This window comes from Elephantulus edwardii, unplaced genomic scaffold (genome assembly GCF_000299155.1).
Source record: "Elephantulus edwardii isolate Elephantulus edwardi_28Jun2011 unplaced genomic scaffold, EleEdw1.0 scaffold00024, whole genome shotgun sequence".
Lineage (NCBI taxonomy): Eukaryota > Metazoa > Chordata > Mammalia > Macroscelidea > Macroscelididae > Elephantulus > Elephantulus edwardii.
Window position 1 is genome coordinate 22150861 of NW_006399774.1, and position 18797 is coordinate 22169657.

Below are 18797 nucleotides of genomic sequence, written 5' to 3' on the forward strand. Positions count from 1 at the left end.
GCTTCCTTGATGTTCTGTTCCACATATAGATGGAAAAGATAGGGAGATAGGATACATCCCTGGCATACACCCTTCTTGATTGTGAACCATGCTGTGTTTCTTGCTCTGTCCTGATGACTGCCTCCTGGTTTAAGTATAGGTTTTGCATAAGCACAATCAAGTGTTCTGGGATTCCCAATCTTATCAGAGTCAGCTACAGTTTGTTGTAATCTATACAGTCAAGTGCCTTTGCATAGTCAATGAATGTCCACCATGGGTAACTCTTGTGGCATTTGACTCATAAGTGGCATCGCTTTCAATGTCCCAGCAACTCACAAGTTATCTCAGTACAACAGATGGAAAGACACGTGTTGTTCCAATTAGCACAATGTTCTTCCCAAACACAACAAAATGACAATTTAGTTTGTAATTGTAAAAGCAAATCAGTCTTCACACCAGGCCTGAGGGCATGCCAACTTTTAATCTCAAAGGCCTGTGCTCCGGGTCCTAGTTGGTTTAAATAAGAGGCTCCCAGTCCACAGCTGGTTGTTAATGAAATAAAAATGACCAAATAGGGTACATCTGACTGTTCATGAATAAGACCAAACAGCCCACAACTGACTATTAATCAAATAAAAACGACCCACCATCCAGAATCTAACTGCTTCAGACAAGAGCAAGCTTCAAGTAATTTACTGTCCAAGTGTGTGTAACTGACATGACCCCGTGTGCGTTAACACTGTCTGGAAAGATACACATGGATTTTAACGGAGGCTAACACGAAGGATCGAAGGATCGGATCGCTGTCTTGCATGGAGCTGGAGAAGAGAACTGAAGGCTCGGGCCGCTGAAGCAGCAAGCGCGTCTGTGTTGGAGGAGGTGCAGGCACTTAACAACAAGAACCTATATGCTCTGCGTATAGGGAGCATCCACAGATGAGTTATCTCCCCATGCGTGATTGTGTTTGGCCGGTCCCTTCTTGGCTGTACCTTGCAAAGTGAGTTGGCACGCCATGGTTTTCCTCTAAGCACTTGGGTCCAGCAAACATCTCCCAGAGAGTGCTCACCTACACTGTCAGAGCGACAAATTTAACATTTCACACAAGCACTGGTTAAACTGTTCCTGCTCACGGTGGGAGGCTGTCCAAGCAGGGACTTTCTGCGCTCACGTTGCGCGTGCCATAGACGCTGGAGAACCCAGACTCCACAGAGCTGCACAAAGGAACGCCTACCGATCGATCGCGTCACCGGGCTCCCCTGAACCCCGGCCATGCGCACCTCCAATCGCGCGCCAGGCCTCACCATCCATCGCTGTCATCAAAAGGCTCGCCACACGAGTAGTGCGCATGCTCCACCCTCACTCTCCTTCCCCGCCCCAACCCCTGAGACCCACCCCTTTGTCGTCACGTCCGCAAGAACCGTCCAATGCGCAGCTCCTCAGGCGCACGAGCTCTGTAATTCTCCTCCAATGGAGAGCCAAGCCCCGCCCCCTGCCAGAGGCCCCGCCCCTGCACGCTGCTCGGGACGAGGCCCACGTCGGGCGTCTCTCCGCACGCACAGGCTTCAGACCACGAGTTTTTCCACATCGCCAGGCCACGCCCCCCGAAGCTCCATAGGAGAGGCCCCGCCTCTAGCCTGTCACACGCGAGGCCACGCCCCCGGCCATCGACCCCCCCCCCCACCCCGCCCCAAGTCACGCACCACGAAGGTCCTGCCCCTTTCCGTTCTACCAGCGAGGCCCCTCCCACAACGCTGAATTTCCTGCCCCAAGTCACCACGCAAGCCGAGGAACCGTCCCAACAGTCGAGGCCCCGCCTTCTCAACGCTGCGTGCTTCGAGGCCCCGCCCCACGTCTCCCGAGGTCCCGCCCCACGTCTTCCGAAGTCCCGCCCCACGCCTGTCGAGGCCCCGCCCCACGCCTGTCGAGGCCCCGTCCCATGCCGCCCGGGGCCCCGCCCCACGTCGCTGCGCAAGCCTCCGCCCCGCCCCGCGGCGTCCCGCTCCACGTCTCCCGAAGTCCCGCCCCACGTCCCCGAGGCCCCCCCCACGCCGCCCGAGGCCCCGCCCCACGTCGCCGCGCACGCCACCGCCCCGCCCCGCCGTGCCGTCCACAGCGACGGTTGGTCGTTGGCAGCTGGGCGGGTGTCCCGGAGATCAAGATGGCAGCCACGGCGACCGCGGTGGTTGCGGAGGAGGACACGGAGCTGCGGGACCTTCTGGTGCAGACGCTGGAGAACAACGGGGTCCTGAACCGGATCAAGGTGGGCGGGCGGCGCGGGCCGGGGCGTCACAAAGGGCTGCTGTTAGCTCCGAGGTCAGGCCGGGCCCCGCTCCGGGCGTCGCTGCTGGACCCTGGGGGCACCGGTCACTGAGGGTCATCTCCGGGCCGACCGTGCTCACGTCGGCTGCCCACGGCGTCCCGGCCTCCAGGCGCCTCCCGCTTGTCCCGGGCGCCTACGGGATGTCCAGACCCTCCTCCCGCCCACGGCCCGGGGGCCACCCGAGCCCCTGTCCAGCGCTCGGCCACCTGGGCCTGCTCCCTGCGCTCGCGCACTTCGGGGCGTCTCAGCGCAATACACATCGGGGCTCGTGCCCGCTGCTCCGGGATGGTGTCCGGTGCCCTCCCGTCCCCGCCCCGGGATGGTGTCCTGTGCCCGTGGACAGTGTCCGCAGCCCTCCCCTCCCCGCCCCAGGATAGTGCTCGCTGCCCCTGGACGGTGCCCGCTGCCCGTGGACAGTGTCCGCAGCCCTTTCCTCCCCACCCCTGGACGGTGCCCGCTGCCCCTGGACGGTGCCCGCTGCCCTGGGATGGTACCCGCTGCCCCTGGACGGTGCCCGCTGCCCCTGGACGGTGTCCGCTGCCCCTGGACGGTGCCCGCTGCCCCTGGACGGTGTCCGCTGCCCCTGGACGGTGTCCGCTGCCCCTGGACGGTGCCCGCTGCCCCGGGACGGTACCCGCTGCCCCTGGACGGTGCCCGCTGCCCCGGGACGGTGCCCGCTGCCCCTGGACGGTGCCCGCTGGCCCGGGATGGTGCCCGCTGGTCCAGCGTGGAGCAGCAGGCCATGTTGGACAGGTGCTGCCAGCCGCCTTGATTTCCAGCGGGCAGGGTTGTGCCCTCTCCCTGCCCGTGGCAGGTGGTTCACGAGTCTCTAATCCTGGAGGACAGTTCATGCAGTCCACTCTCTCGGATTATTTGCAAAGCCTTCAGATTGATTAAGCTGAGCAAGGCTGCAACCATTAAACACCCTTGAAGGGCTGCCTCTGGGTCCAGGTAAATGTTGTACAGAAGGTGTTTGCAGGGGATTGATTTCTGTTCTTAGAGAATGGTCATGTTCTCTGCGGGGCCATTTCCAGCACTGGTCCAGTCACGTATGTATTGGTATGTGTGCTGTAATGGAGATACAGGGAGCTCTGGAGGCAAGAAGCCGTGCTGCCATCCCGAAGGCACGCAGTTCGAGATCACCGGCTGCCCCGGAGAGAAGGATGGGTGATCTCCTCCCAGGAAAACCCGCAGGTCAGCTATGGGTCAGCTCTGCCTCGGCGTATACAGCAAGTGAATGAAGATCGAAGTTGTCATGGATTCCATTCTACCTGAATCCACGGGGAACACCAGTGAAAAGCGTATCGGCAGCATGAAGAGGGTGTGTCTGACTCGACCAACTCCATGAAGAGGAACCGTCCCGGTCAACAACCTCTCTAGTACAAAACCAATTCCTGTTAGGTCAGACAGGATCGTTCACACTCCTGTACCTGCTTGACTGAGGCCAGCACCAGTCTTACTGCTCTCTGGTCCAAAATCCACTGCAGGGACCACCCAGACCTCACAGAGCCATACGCACGGTCAGGGATTGATTAGGGAATTAACAGGCCATAATTCGTGTGGGCAGGACACGGTCCCTCAGTTCAGACAGCTTCTCAAATGTGGTTGCAGACCCCTTGACCTTTAGCCTCATGGCTTAGGTCAGTGTCACAAAGTTCCCTTGGTTCTGCCGGTTAGTGGTCTTCCCTCAGTCCTCCAGCAAGCGTGGGGGAAGGGCTCTGGCTCTGTGGGGCAGCAGTCCCAGGCCGGCTCTGTCTCATGTCGGTCTCTGGTTCCCTCTTGAGACTGCTGTTGGCTTTTGTGTAGGTCCCAGGCTGGCCAGTGCAGGAGTCTCTTGCCCCAAAGGCAAGATGTCCCCTGCTTCCTGTTCCTTTAATGTCAAGATTCCTAATTTCTGACACTGAATCTACTCAACTCAATGGCAGGACTAACCTGTCCCCTTACGTGTAGACACCCATCCATGTGGCAGAGTTAGGCATCAGTGGCTAGAAAAGCCATTTTGAACAGTAAGCCCTTGAGACCATGACACACTTTTGATACCACAGTCAGGAAATTAAAAGAAATGTTGCCTTGGGGAAATCTGCTGTCAAGGACCTCGCCAAAGTGCTCAAGAGCAAGGATGTCAGTGTAAAGATTAGGGTGCACCTGCCCCACGCCAGGACGTTCTTGTGGTTCAGATCCATCAGCTGCTCCACAGGAGAAAGCTGGGTATCGCCCCCCATGCCCGTTACTCTTCTGAAAACCTGCTGGACGGTTACCCAACAGCAGCAACAACATACGTGCGTGAAGTTGAGCAGAGAATACGCATGACAGAGAGTTGAGGCTGGTGAGGAGCACTGAGTATCCCATGAACTGTCAAAATCACAGATCTGGCTTGGAGAAAGTGCTTCCAGGATGCTCCGTGGCGGTGGGCAGGGTGAGACTTCGTTTCACGTGCTTTGGGCAAGCTGTCGTGGGGGACCAGCCTCTGGACTAAGAAGACATCAAGCTGAGGCAGGTGGTGGGTGAGAGGAAGACCCTTAGCAGTGGATTTGCAAATACAGAGGTTGTGCGCATGGCTCAGTAGAGGACAAGGTGTACTGCCCTCCACACGGACTTGGTGAGTCCGTGGGGCTTGATGGCACTTAAGAGCAACAACTTGTGGATTTTAAGAAATGTGTTCTCACAGTGAAGGAGAGGAGAAGGCTAAAGGTGGACTGGACTGTCTCCTCCCGTTGTATTTACAGCTTCAGAAAACCAGCAAGGACTTTACAGGATTGAAAGAAAGAGAGGGGTGTGAGTGTGTGAGCCTTGAGCGCGTCCTGGTCTGGCATTTGTTGGCCATCCCCAGTGACGTGGCTTCCACAGCTGAGGCCTGAGTCCAGTAGGTACTCACCGTGCTCTCCGGGGGTGCTGAGACCTCCCCTTTTGGGCTCACTTGTTCCTGTGTCTGGTAAGGTGGGAAGTCGTTAGGCCCACGCTAGCCCAGCGTCCATGTCGGCCAGGCTTTGATGGGGGTATAGGTGTTCTTCCTTTTACAGCTGTTTGCTCCATCAGATCAGGGGGCATTGCTAGAGTTCCACAAGATACCATTATCTGCGTGTGTTGTGGGGACACAGTTCAGTCCTCCACTTATCACCAAGGCCCTATGTTCCACCCTCTGCTCGTTTTGTTTCCAACTTTCCTATTTCAGTTACTAATAATTACCTGTGCATCTTAGTACATCTTTGATGAATTTCAGACTGCAGAAACGTGAATAAATACTCATCTTCGTTGGCATCAATGTCAGTACATACGTTGGAGCCAGATCACATTCCCTGGCCTTTCTTGTCTTCTTGAAGCTGATGTCCTGTCACTGACTGCGTTATACTTCAGGACAGATGTTGAAATGCTTTTTTAACAGGGAATGTGACGCTGTTGGTCTCTGGTTGGTTGCTGGCATAGTGGACCGTATGATTGACTGAGAGGAGCCGTTATCCGTCCCTGTGGGTTTGACAGCTTGCTGAGATCCCGGTCTCATTCTCTGTTGTCCATGTCCTGATGACTCAGGGGTGCCTGCAGCCGTCTCTCCTCATCTTGAGCCAGGCTGTGTCTGAACAACCTCGAGTCCATCCACACCATGAAGGTGGACTCTGCTTTGAGGAGGCTCCTGGAGGCATAGTAGATGACTTGTCTGGTCATCAACAGACTGTGTAGAGAACTGCACTGCCAACCCAGTGGCATGTGGTTCGAACCCACTAGCCTTCCTGAGGGAAGAAGATGGGCAGCTTCCTCCCGTGTGATCCGCTGCCTCTGAAAACCTGTGGAGGGGCCGTTCTGGTCACTGGTGGAGGACATGGTGCCCCAGAGGTGCCACCTCTCTGGCCCTGACTGCTGGCGAGCCTGTGTCCAGCAGCGGGACACCTGCCCAGTCCTGTGCTCGAGCCTGCGGTAGAAGCCGCTGCGCGTCCATCTCCTTGACAGGCATCCTCGCTTCTCCCGCCCTCTGTGTGCCCAGGCGTGAGTCTTTCCTGAGAGCGCGTCCTGGGCAGCACCACGCCATGTGTCTGCCTTGCCATGCGTGTGTCTGCCTCGCTCGCTCCACGGAGAGGAGGCAGCTCTCCCTCACTTGGTGTTTGCTGCTTCCAACCCGAGGGCTCCTCTCCTGACGGTGTCCTGCTGCCGCTCGTGAGGTTTTACCAGCCCGTCGATTGAGAAGTGGGGGTCCAGTCCTGCTTCCTCGTCTGGCTGCTGAAACGTGTCCACCCTGGGGAGCCAGGCTGCTCTATCGGATTCTAGTGCATCTCCCAGAAGAGCAGCCCCACGAGGCCGTCACAGCCCAGCACGTGACACAGTGAGACGCAGCAGCTGTCAGGATGGGGTTCCAGAGGGCGGGAGCCGCCCGGAGGATTGGAGGGACTCCGCACACCCGACTGGCTTCCGGTCCCCTTGGGGCTTGCTCGGTGAACTCGGCCCTGCCCGTTTGGATCTGGGTATGTAGACGGCACATAACAATAACAACAACGTAGGTGGACACTGGGGATGGTGCCCGTGGAACGAGGTTCCAGCTCATCAACCCTACATCAACTCTGCTTAGTTTGCTGCTGTGGAGTTGGACCGATCCGGAGCTGACCCTTGTTGAGTTTCTGAGGCTGTGTATTGCACAGGAGGAAATTCCCATCTTTCTCCCGTGGAGCCGCTGGTGGATTTGAACTGCAGGGAGGATTGGCATTTGGATTCACAGTGCAACACTCCCAGGAGTTGTAAAAAAGTGCACACCCATGTTTATCATGGCTTTGTTCACAATAGCAAGGAGTTGGAAACAACCTAAGTGCCCATCAGCAAACAAATGGATAGAGAAGCTGTGATATATTTACACAATGGAATACTACGCTGCATTGAAAAACAAAGAACTCATGCAATATTATTCAAAATGGGTGACCATTGAGGACATTATGCTAAGTTAAATATATCAGTCACGAAAGCACAAATACTGCATGGTGCCACTGTTAGAAAACAAGGCTGACATGAGGGCTGGGGGGAAATTAAAGAAGGGATAAATAATCTGCACAACCTTGAACAGACGTGGGAAAGAACTGTATAAAAGGAATATATGATTAGGGAGGATAGAAAGAGGATTGATGCCTTTGAGCTATAGTGCTGGACAAGAGTGTTGAATACATGGACTGCTAGGAGAACAAACAGGTTTGTCCTGGAGAGGGTGAAGCCAGAATGCTCCTTGGAGTCAAGGATTCTGAGGCTTCATCTGACATACTGTGGGCATGTTGCAAGGAGGGACTGGTCCTTGGAGAGGGACATCATGTTTGGGAGAGTGGAGGGACGGCACAGGAGAGGAAGACCCTCGATGAGATGGATTGATTCTGTGAGTGGAGTGGTGGGAATGAGTGTGTTTGAGACGGGAGGTTGGCACAGGATAGAATGGCGTTTAGGGATCTTGTACATAGGGTCGATGTGAGTCGCAAACGACTCGATGGCACATAAGAACAACAACAACATGATTAGGTATTAATTGGCATGACAAGAGTCTAGAATGAGAGCGGCAAAGTAAAGTGGTCTGGGTGGGGGATGGTATAACAATGAAAGAACTTTTTTTCCCAAAGAAAAAAGCAGTCTGGGGGATGAGGGGACGGGGAGGAAAATGTGCAACAATGAAGGATTGGAAACCCAAGTTCTTCATAAACATTCATTAAAATCTCAATTAAAAAAAAAAGAATTATCAGAATTCTTGTCATGAGAATGATCTTGAAATGATTACTGCTCTTATAAACGTGTGTGTTTTTTGTGTTTTTTTTTTAAAAGGCTGAACTTCGAGCAGCTGTGTTTTTGGCACTAGAAGAACAAGAAAAAGTAGAGGTATGGCCCTTGTCCGTTTTGATGTGACCACAATCTCCCTGTTTACATCTGTTTCCGGCAGAGTGTATGCAGGGTAGTCCGCTGCTGTCGGGTCGGCCGGCTCTGGGGACCCTGCATGTACTAGACTGTCACCTGGTCCTGCTGCGTTCGGTTTCACGTTCTGACCTGCAGGGTTTTCAGGGCCCCACCACATTAGCAGAGGCTGAGCGGGCCTGCTTCCCCGTTAGTCAGTCTGGAAGCTCCACTGAACCAGGACTGACCTGCTGGTGTTGGAAGAACCGTGGCAGAGCCACCAGCATCACAGGAAAACACATGCCACCACCTCCCTCCTACAAACTGACGGAGGACGGTGACTGAGGGTGCTTTGGGGTTTTTAGAGACAACATTACTCTCCTTTGTGTATGTTTCAGAACTTGGGAGTGAAACGAGGAAAGTCAAGCTGAGCAGCTCTCAGAGGCCAGCTGCGGGTCCTTCCCGTCCCCAGAGGCTTCCCGAGACCACAGGGCCAGCCCTGAACCTCAGTGGGTCCTTCCCTTTCCTGCAGGCCACCTGAGACCTTGGCCATGCGGGTCCTTGAAGGCCTGGCTCCGTGTTGGTGATGTCTCTGCTGCGGGCTCTGCAGACCTGTAATGTGCCCACGTGCTCCGTGAATTCTCATGGGGCTGTAATAGAGAAGGCTGCTTTCTCCTTTCACCTGAGTCCTCCGCTGATCTGTCTGGCTCAGAAGTCCCATCCCTTCTCTGTGTTTAAGTCCACGATTTATCGTTTTCTCTCTGCGCCAAGTCTACAAGAATCAAGTTAAGGCTCTGGACATTGTTTTCAAACGTCTTGAAGGCTTTTCTGTGGGGAACACGGCCTCTCTGGCCCTGCCTTGACCCTGCAGAGCTGCCCTCTGCCCCATGGCCTCACCACTCCTGGCGTGGCCCTGCCATCCAGCCCCTCTTCTCCGCTGCCTCTTCCTCTTGACCAGTCTGGACCCTGACTTCCACTTCCTTGCTCTCCAGCCGTATTTGATCGGAAAAGTTGTAATGATTGAGCGAGCAAACCAGCTTCCTCCTGTGTGTGTGTGGACACCTGGGCCCGGCCCCACGCACCCTGTGTGAGCCCCGCAGTGCTCCCTCTGTTCAGCATCGCCCACTTCTGCTGCTTGCCAGTGCCGCCTCCCTGTGTCAGGTCATCCTTTCTCTCTGGTGGCCACCCTGCTGCCAGTCTGCCACTCTACTTGTGGACCTGGTTCTCTTGTCCTCTGTGCCGTTGACCCGGGGATGACCTCACAGATCCCAGCTCTGCACAGCCCGACCGCAGTCCTTGCCGGCACCCTGTCTGTTGGGCTTGTCTTCTGTGTGAAATGCTGTCTGCATTTCATCTAAGGAGAAAGCCGTCTTCACTCAGGTTCTGTTGTTGGCGTCCCTTTCCCTGGCCTGGCTTCTGCCGGGCAGCGTGCAGCCGAGGCTCCTCCGTGTTGTCATGTCACCATGCGCCTCTGTCGTGGAGTAAGTTCCAGTGTGTGGCTGCACCACGGCTTACCGAGCGCCTGCTGTGTGGTTTCCAGGGTTTCACTCTTGTCAGGGGAGGCTTTGCGCGCTCCTGCGTCAGTCTTCTCTTGGCTCTGTGCTTTTTCCCTTGGGAGAGAGAAGTGCCTGGATGACTGAGGTCGGTGTGCTTCAGAAACTGCCACTCGTCTTTCCAAGGCGATTGCCCAGTTCACAGTCTGACAGCAGTGGGTGAGGGTGCTGCTTCCTCTAGCTATGCCAGCATTTTCTGGGTGAGGTATACGATTTCATTGTGGATTCATGCTGGAAACAGTGGAGGGTCTCTGAAGGCGAGGGAGAGCCTGACCGAGCGGGAGTGGCACAGTGACGGCAGCAGTGGGCTTGATCGGCGTTCATGGGAGGACGGCGAGTCACAGCTGACTTGATCGCACCTAACAACAACACGTGGCACAGGAGCCCTTGCCTCCTGGTGGCTACACCATCAAGCACAGAGGCCAGCAGTTTTCGCCCTTCAGCTGCCCACTGCAGAAGTGCTGTAGCCGTCTGTCTGCGAAGCAGTGACAGCCTCTGAGAGCCTGGGACAGCTGTCTGTCCTGCAGCGTTCCCGTGCATCAGAATCAGTTGGATGGTGGGGTCAAGGACTGACAGGACTGAATGTCTTTCTGTTGGCTTCTCTGTTTTGTTTTGGGAAATGTCTTGAGCTGCTTTGCCCATTTCTCCGTTGGATTCTGTCTCCTCACTGTATATCCTGAATACACGAGTTCTTACGGCTGAAGCACTTTTGCGTCATCTCCCAGCCTCGTGTTTCTCATGCTTCCCTGGAGAGGGTCTGTAGGACAGCAGCACGTCTTCGTCTGATCGCTCCTGACTTCACTTTCTCCTGTGGACTGTGGTCCTAGGCCTGCGAAGTCTTTGCCCAGCATAGGGTCATGGCAATTTTCGACGTTTTCTTGATGTTTTCTTTCTGGATGAGTTTTGTACAAGGCGAGGCTGCGGTTCTGTCTCATGTTTTGAACTGCCCCGGTGCCGTTTGTTGAGGCCGCGGTCTTGAGCCCCTGCAGTGTCTGTGCAGGGCTGTTGCTGTCCTGCATGTCCCTCTGCTCTCTGTAACGGCCACGTGATGCCAAGGTGAGCGGCTGTGGGAGGCCCTGTGCATGAAGAAGACACACATCCTCGTCTACTACACCTGGGTCTACACTCTGTGACAGAGGAGCAAGAGGAGCGCTGCTAACTCCAACACACCGCGAAGGGAAACGAGGCTGCAGCGACGGGCGCAGAGCCGAGCCTGTTCTCGGAGGTCGCCAGCGCCCCTCAGGGGAAGATGCGGCGGTGAACGCAGCCCAGCCAGTCATCCAGTTACGACTGCACAGCGGAGGGTTTCCGGTTTACCTCACTTGTGTGTCACAACACTGAGCTTTAAGATGCCGTTTCTCCCAGGTGGATGGACAACTGGACAACAGACTGATGTGTGGGCGTTTACATGCTGATCCGAAAACACGTGGGAGTGGGAGCAGCTCCTTAAGTCGCCGTCAAGAGACTGGCACACTGCCGCTGGTGTGATGGTGATTCCACCCTGGTCCTGTGACAGAGTGACCACGGTCATCCTTCAGGGCGTTCACTGTGTTATCCCAGTGGAGGGAAGCTCCGGCTGTGGAGGTCACGCCTCTGACGCTCTGCCTCGTGTGGGTGTGGCTGGACGCTGGGCTGGCGCCATCCACGTGCGCATGGGTGCCTTCTCTTCATCGGCCGAGGGACGCCTGGCACGTGCTGCCTGCTCCGCCCTCTCCTCGCAGAGATCACACCCGGTGCCAGGCGGCTCTTGTGTCTGTCCCAGTCTGTGAAGAAGCATCTTGCGTACAACTGAGCAGAAGAGAAGTGAAAGTTCTGAGTTCAGTTTCCTTCGTAGTAACTACATTGAACCTAAGCATTGGTGTTTTCCGGTACCTCGTCTGTTAATGAAAGCTGGACGATGACTAAAAAGAGCAGAGACGACGGGACCCCTTTGAATTACATCATTGGCAAAGACGATTGAGCGGACCCTGGACTGCGAGGCGAACGACCAAGTTTGTCTTAGAAGTCCAGCCCCAATGCCACTGGAAGTGAGGCTGGAGGCCTGCTTACTGGAGTGTGAACGTGTTATCAGGAAGGACCTGTGTCAGCAGAAGGTGGGGACCCTCCAGGAAGAGGACTGACGTGGTGACCCCAAGAGTGGACACACACAGCAGCGATGAGGTGGCCCGGGACTGAGCAGGGCTAGGTCTGCCGTTCGCAGGGTCGTGCTAGTTGGAGCGGATTTGACCTGATGACACACACAGCAGCATGCTAAAGTGGGAGGCACACAGCTGAGAATCAGGCGGCCGGATTTCATAGACTTGATGCAGTAAACAGTGTATGAAAGTTGGCGTTCATGCCATTCTGAAGCAATTCTGTAATGTTTAGAACATTTAGAAGTTAATTACAAATATCTGTGCTATGGTATCTGGGAAGTTATTAAATAGTATCAGGTAATTTGTCATAATGAACAATTATCCAGTGATTCAGCTATCATTTTATTAATGACAGTATATTACCTACTTTTATTGTCCTGAAAGTGAACTTAATCTATGTCTCATGTTTGTTTTTAGGACAAATACCTGATCTTTAAAATATGTAATTTGTTTCTGTTTCAGAACAAAACACCTTTAGTCAACGAGAGTCTGAAGAAATTTTTAAATACAAAGGATGGTAAGATGTTGCAGGTGGTGGTGGTCTGTGAACTAGTCCTCACACCTAGGAGAAGACGAGACGGTGGTGAGGCCTGATGCCCACCGTGCTGGGCCCCTGAGAAGGCAGCATTGCGGGGCTGATAACCCGCTCCTCAGTGGTCTGAGTTCAGGGATGACCCTTGGCAGTGGGGACCTGCATGTGCCTGAGTGCTGACTGCCCAGTGGGCAGCAGTGGCACCTGCTTACCCACCGTCTCTTCCTCTTTGGGTCTCACAGGTCGGCTTGTGGCCAGTCTGGTTGCGGAATTTCTTCAGTTTTTCAATCTGGACTTCACGTTGGCCGTCTTTCAGCCAGAAACCAGCACGGTAAGAAGGAGCACCACCCCTTCCTGGCCACCTTTCTGACACACGGCAGCCTCCTGCACGTGCCCTGCTGCTTGGGGACCACAGCCTGGAAGCTTGCTGGTGCCCGGTGCTTTCACGTGAGTGCGGCTTTGTAGAGCGTTAAACGCCTGCAGCCGGTGGTGGAAACGGACTGCAGAGCCCCTGCTCCTCGCCTCCTGACTGTCCAACCCCTGACAGTGTGAGTGCCCCTCAGTTGTGAGAACCTTGTTCTGTGCCCTCTGCCCTTTGCACTGAGGCCAGCTGCCTCAGAGGCCCCGAGCGGGGGGACTCCTCTCTGGATTCCCAGTTCCGGTGTGGCCTGAGACTCCGTGACTCGGAGCTGCTGCTGGATGGTAGAAAAGGGTGTGAGGAAGAGGGGTGTGCATTTGACCACATCTCAGACTGAGCCGGAGAGGCTCAGCAGCTTCAGCCTTGGATCAGGTCCCGGTGGCCTGAGGGACAGTCCTCAGCCTCTGCCAGGTCAGGCCCAGAGGGCAGGCTCCTGAGCCGGGGCTGACAGCGGAACCCTGGTCACTGCTGTGACGTTTGCACCTGTCCCCGCTCTGTTCTGTAGGGAATAATCCACAGCTGACGTCTCAGCTTTAGATTGCAGCTCGTCTTAAGTCTAGGATCTTCGTTTAGATATGAAAAGTCAGATAAATACATGATGTGAAAACAGGACAACAGTTTCTCCATTTTCCCGTTTGGACCCTGACCCTGTCCATGGTGGGTTTGTGGTGACGTGCGGTCAAGCCAGAGCTGGCCCTCCGCCAGGTCACCTTCAGAAGCTGTGCATCGTGCAGGAGGAGACCCCCCACCCCCGTCTCCTGCCTGCCTTGGGGTGACAGTGCAGCTCCTTCCCCGCTAGGCCTGCAGGGCTCCCTTGGAGGTGAGCACAGGAGGGTAGGTTTAAACAGGAGTGCTCATTTCTGAGTTTACAGGCGCCTGTAAGCCCCAGAGATGCTTTGACTTCAGCCTGGTTTTGTGCCTCACTTCTGTGGTCTTAACTCTGGTCTGTCTTCTCCAGTTTCAAGGTCTGGAAGGTCGAGAGAACTTGGCCCGAGATCTGGGCATCATCGAAGCTGAGGGCACAGTGGGCGGGCCTCTACTACTAGAGGTGATTCGGTGCTGTCAGCAAAAAAAGAAAAGTGTGGCCAGCAGGGAGATGAGCGCGGCCAGCGGGGAGGTGAGCGAGGCCAGCGGGGAGGTGAGGCCAATGGGAAGGTGAGCACGGCCAGCGGGGAGGTGAGGCCGTTGAGGAGGTGAGCACAGCCAGTGAGGAGATGAGCACGGCCAGCAGGGAAGGGAGCACTGCCAGCGGGGAGATGTCAGGAGGTGAGGCCAGGGGGAGGTGAGGCCAGTAAGGAGGTGAGCGTGGTAGTGGGGAGATGAGCGTGGGGATGAGGGCAGTTATTGCGGAGGTGAGCGTGGTCAGTGGGGAGGTGAGTGTGGCCTGGGGAAGTGAAGGCAGTGAGACAGTGAGGGCAGTGGGAGGTGAGGGTGGCCAGTGGGAACTGAGGCCAGCAGGAAGGTGAGTGAGCATAGCCTGCTTGTGTCCCCACATGGGCTTCCAGCTCTGTGATACCACAGTGTCCTGCATTGGCTGGTTGTAGTGAGTGTCCAGCCAGGGTCCTCAGCAAGGCTTCCCCAGCAGCACGGCCTCCTGGTGTCCTCACATGGGCCCGGGACACAGTGATGTCCTCTGACGGCTGGCTGTCACCCAGGGCAGGGCTCCTCCAGCAGCATGGCCTCCTGCTGTCCCCAGTGGACCTGGTCTGTGGGATCTCTGTCCTCGTTCTCTTCCTCCCCTGCCACTCTTGATGGTCCCTGTGCGCCTCCTGCCTTGACCGGGTGGCACGTCCTTGTCTGACGGCGGAGGAGCCTCACGTCCCTGCCCCTGGTGGATGCTTAGTTCCTGGAGGGCAGGCTGTGTCTTTGTTGGTTCGTTTGCTCTCTGAGGGTCAGTGTGAAGGTCCTGGGAAAGAGCCCTTCCTGGAGGAACAGTTGGTAAGGGTGAGGTGGGATGTGAGGGTGTTAGAGGATAGAACCTGCCACCTGTCTGACAAGTGTAGGCGACACCTCAGTGGTGAGGAAGGGAGGAAACGGACAGAGCTTGTTGACCCCTGGCGCCTGCGTGCTCCGTGGACGTTGTGTCTGACCAGTGTCTCAGCGACTCTGGTCTTTGGGAAGGTGGTTGCCAGGCCGTTCCGGGCACCTGTGAGGGGGTTCAGACTGCTGATTCTTGGCTGGTTAGCATCACCCGGGGATTGCGCAGGGCGGGGATTACAGTAACAGCTTCACGGACTGGGTAGCAGGATTTGGGAACGTTAATCTTTTGTCATGAGGGCAAAGCTAAGTGGGCAGCGGGTCCAGTGGGCCCCTCCCCTAACACACCCACAGTGGGCACACTGACGGACCATGTTAAAGGCCGCATAGTTTATGCTTTACCTGCCGCTGGGCCCAGGGGTTCCTGCTCTGGGCGCTGCCTCTGAGCCGAGGGTCTGTGCCAGCCTGGCAGCTGTGAGCGTGGGGCCACGTGCGGGCCGTGACGGGGAGCTCATGGCCTAGGCTGGTTGGGGTGAGATGAGGAAGACAGGCCCTGGAGACGGTACAGTGTGTGGAGTAGTTCCATCTGCACAGAGGGACGAGGGAGGTAGGGGGCAGGAACCGGAGTGGCTGAGGACATGTGGCAGCAGGGTGGCCCTGAGGACAATCCCAGGGGTACGGGGATGACTTGGGCAGGTGAGCGGGACTGGGTGATGGTGGTTTTGGTGATTGGTGTGATTTTTTTTTCTTTTAAATGAGGAAAATGTGAAGATATTTAGATGAATTGGAAAGAATACCAAATTCCACACTTGAGGGTTTCAGATGCTCACGTACTGAACGAGGACACCTGCTCATTCCTGTTTCCGTTGACACTTTGCAGGGTGTCCTAGAGCTCTCTGATGTACATTCTCCACCGAAATCCCCTGATTCAAAGTCAAGTTCACAGACTGTTCCGAGTAAGGTAAGTCAGGCCCTCCGACCGCCTGAGGGGCTCCAGCTCCTTACGCAGGCTACCGTTGTCTGTCACAAGTGTTCCTTAGTGTCTGGAAAGCTGGCCTTTTGTCCTCCCGTTAGTTTCGTGCTTTTGGAAGCTCCTCCAGCGTTGCTGGGCTGTCACTGCGTGGGCGCCCTGATGACAGGCACACCTGCCTTATCTGCCGCCTGTGCCAGCTCCTTGGAGGATCGTTGAGACACTGTGTATCCTGGTGACTCTGACTGTGTTCATGGGGGGACTTGGGGTTTGGTGTGAGGAGGGAGGAGAAGCCTGGAAGGCTGGAGTGTAGAGTCGAGTGAGTGGAGGCCGCAGGAGCAGCTGGTGGCTTGTTGGTCTTCGTGGAGCTACGTGGTCAGGTGTGCGTGCAGGGAATGTCCTCCGGTCCAGGAGCAAGCAGTGAGGCCAGGGAGCCCGTCTCCAAAGACGTCTGTGGACCTGAAGGTCACGCAGACATGAAGGTCATACCTCTTTAAGCCCCAAGAGCTTGGAGGAGGTCGTGCTCACTTGTCCAACTCCTGAAGCTTTGCTGGCACAGTGGTTGAGCACGCAGCTGCTGCCCAGGAGGCCAGCGGTGTGAGCCCGCCACCTGCTCCACAGGAGAGAAGTGGGCAGTCTGCTTCCAAACGGAGTCTGTGCCTCGAGGCCTCTGTAGTGGGAAACTGTCCTGCAGGGTCACCCGGGTCAGAATGGACTCGAGGGTGGTGGTCAGAGAACACTAGAAGGTCCTACTCTTGTCGTGTGCTGATGTTAATGTTTTCAATTGAGAAATCAAAGGAATGTCCGTTTTTACTCCAGAAGAGAGACCACTGTGCTGTCCCCCTTGTCCCCCTTCAGGCTGCTTGCAGGCCTTCCCTGGGGAGTCCAGTCGGGGGTTTTTACAGGCGTCTGCAGGTGCAGTCATAGGACACAGTCATGAGTGAAGCAAACAACATTCCATTTCTTCCAGAGATGGGAGCCTTTGTGGGGGAAATGAGAGCTTTGGATTTTTGTGAAAATGCCCGCTTTGGGGGAGTTTAGCACTCTTACCCCAAATCCTTGTGAGGACAGAGTGAATTTGGAGCTGTTTGAAAGTTCTGATCAGCGATTTTCTACAAGTAATTATGAATGTTAGTTTTCCACGTTTGGTGTTACTTACGATAAAATACTGCTGTGTCTCGTGTTCCCTTCTCTGCATCGTTTCTTTTTAAAGACCTGAGAACTCTGACAGAACCTGAAGTGTTTGCGGTCGCTGAGGGAATGCTCCCAGGGAGGTGATGGGCTGTCATCGCTCTAGAAGACAGCCCTCTCTTCCTGGTGGACCCTCTCGCTGTCTTTCCATGTTGGGGCTTCCAGTGAGCTCTGGTGGCCTCAGGGTGGGTGGCTGTGCTGTCAGCTCTGAAGCACATGGTTCAAATCCACCAGCTTCTCAGGAGAAAGATGGGCAGTCTTGTCCTGTAAAACCCACTGGAGGGTCAGCTGTGAGTCAGCTTCCGACTTGATGGTGTTGCGTTGAGTCAGCATAGGCGCCCTGGCAGTGCAGTGGTTGAGTGCTGGGCCGGTCCTGAATGATGGCTCTAGAGAGAAGGACGAGGGGGCGTGCTTCCCACAGGAGGGTGGCTGTGGTCACTCTGTGGCTCTGCTGTCCTCTGGGCCACTGTGAGTCAGGGTAGCTTGGCAGCAGTGACTGGTCTCAGTGTGCGGACTGGTGACTGGAGGCCCTTTGGGAATGCTGCCCGCTGAGGGGACTGGCTCGAGGGAAGGCCTGCGTGAGACGTGGATTCCCTGGAGCTCCAGTCCTTCCCGCCCTTTCTCTACCTGTCTTCTCGGAATGGTCAGTGTGGACGAACAGAGGGTCCTGTCGTACTCCTGACCTTGGGCAGTCCATCCCGTGGGCATCCTCTGTATGGAGACACTGGGCACTGAGGCTGCAGCCTCTGCCTCTGATGAGACGACTGTTGGGACTGGGGAAGGGTGAGGTGACAGGGTGAGCAAGGACCGGAAGCTGGGCCCCGAAGACCTCATTAGTGAGGGGATTTCCACATACTGTACTAATTTGGTAATAAGTTAATTTTTTAGACTTGTATTTGTGGTAAAATGTCATTTTATTCTCGTGCTCAGATACCAAGGTATAAAGGACAAGGTAAAAAGAAGAAAAGCGGGCAGAAGGCCAGAGAACAGGTAAACCGCACATGAGCACGAGGCTAGTGAGGGCCCAGACACCCCAGGAAGCGCGGCTGCGGGCCGGAAACCCCACAGCGTGGAGCCACGGCCAGTGCCGAGCTCCAGGAATCTGACTTTGAGCTGTTACCCAGACAGAGTCATCAGGGGGACTTACAGCAGCACTGCAGGTCTGCCTGCAGGAGTCCCTGGCATGTTGGCAGTTATGAAAAGCTTAACATGCTTACCGTCCTTTGAGGTGGAAGGCCACACACATCTCAACACTGATTTCTGTCTGAGGAAACTATCAAACAACTTTCCAGCTGAGTTCTGATTGAGGAATCGCAGGTCCAGCCTGAGTCTCCTCCAGGAGGTCTTTGAGTTCAGTCTTGCTGCTGGAGGAACTCAGGTAGGCGTGCCTGGAAGCCCCGAGTGCCGCTGAGAACCGTTTACAGACACGCTGATGGAACTTGACTGCGGTGAGATTTCTGAGTTTTCGTTTACACATAGACTTTTTTTCCCCAGTTGAAAAAACCTCCACCTTTAAAATGGCGAAATACTGTGTTTGCTGTGTGAGCTTGTTTTCACCGTAGAGCTGTCAGGACCTTTTCCTGCTGTCTCCCTCTGCTCGCCTGTCCTTCACCCAGAGTTCCAGTGAGGAGATGCTCTCAATTCTACGCTCTTGCTGTGGTGGTGCCGTCGGGGTGGAGCCGACGGAGAACTGACTCTTCAGATGGTTTTCTGAGGCTCCTTTGGAGCAGCTGGTAGATTCGAGCTGTGCACCTTTGGGTTGAGTGCACAACTCCTAGCCTCCTAGGCCACTGCAGCTTCCAATTACCACACAGCAGTAAGTGGTTTTTGAACTTGTACCTGAGGAAAGTCACCTTACCAAATGTCCAAGAAAAATTC

The 18797-nt window shown here is 55.5% G+C and overlaps 1 protein-coding gene across 2 annotated transcripts in view; it reads left to right on the forward strand.

The window, feature by feature from the left end:
* Window positions 1–2137: 2137 nt before the first annotated feature.
* The window catches only part of FGFR1OP (FGFR1 oncogene partner), a 33185-nt gene continuing 16525 nt past the window's right edge, over window positions 2138–18797 (forward strand). Inside the window, exons 1-7 of one of the 2 annotated variants that reach the window (XM_006882785.1) lie at window positions 2138–2239; window positions 8078–8131; window positions 12294–12348; window positions 12606–12694; window positions 13740–13898; window positions 15639–15719; window positions 16548–16565. In XM_006882785.1, the coding sequence (XP_006882847.1) occupies window positions 2138–2239; window positions 8078–8131; window positions 12294–12348; window positions 12606–12694; window positions 13740–13898; window positions 15639–15719; window positions 16548–16565 (558 nt within the window). Of the gene's footprint in view, window positions 2240–8077; window positions 8132–12293; window positions 12349–12605; window positions 12695–13739; window positions 13899–15638; window positions 15720–16547; window positions 16566–17849; window positions 17898–18797 lie in introns of both variants that reach the window. The other variant, XM_006882784.1, reaches the window with a different exon arrangement.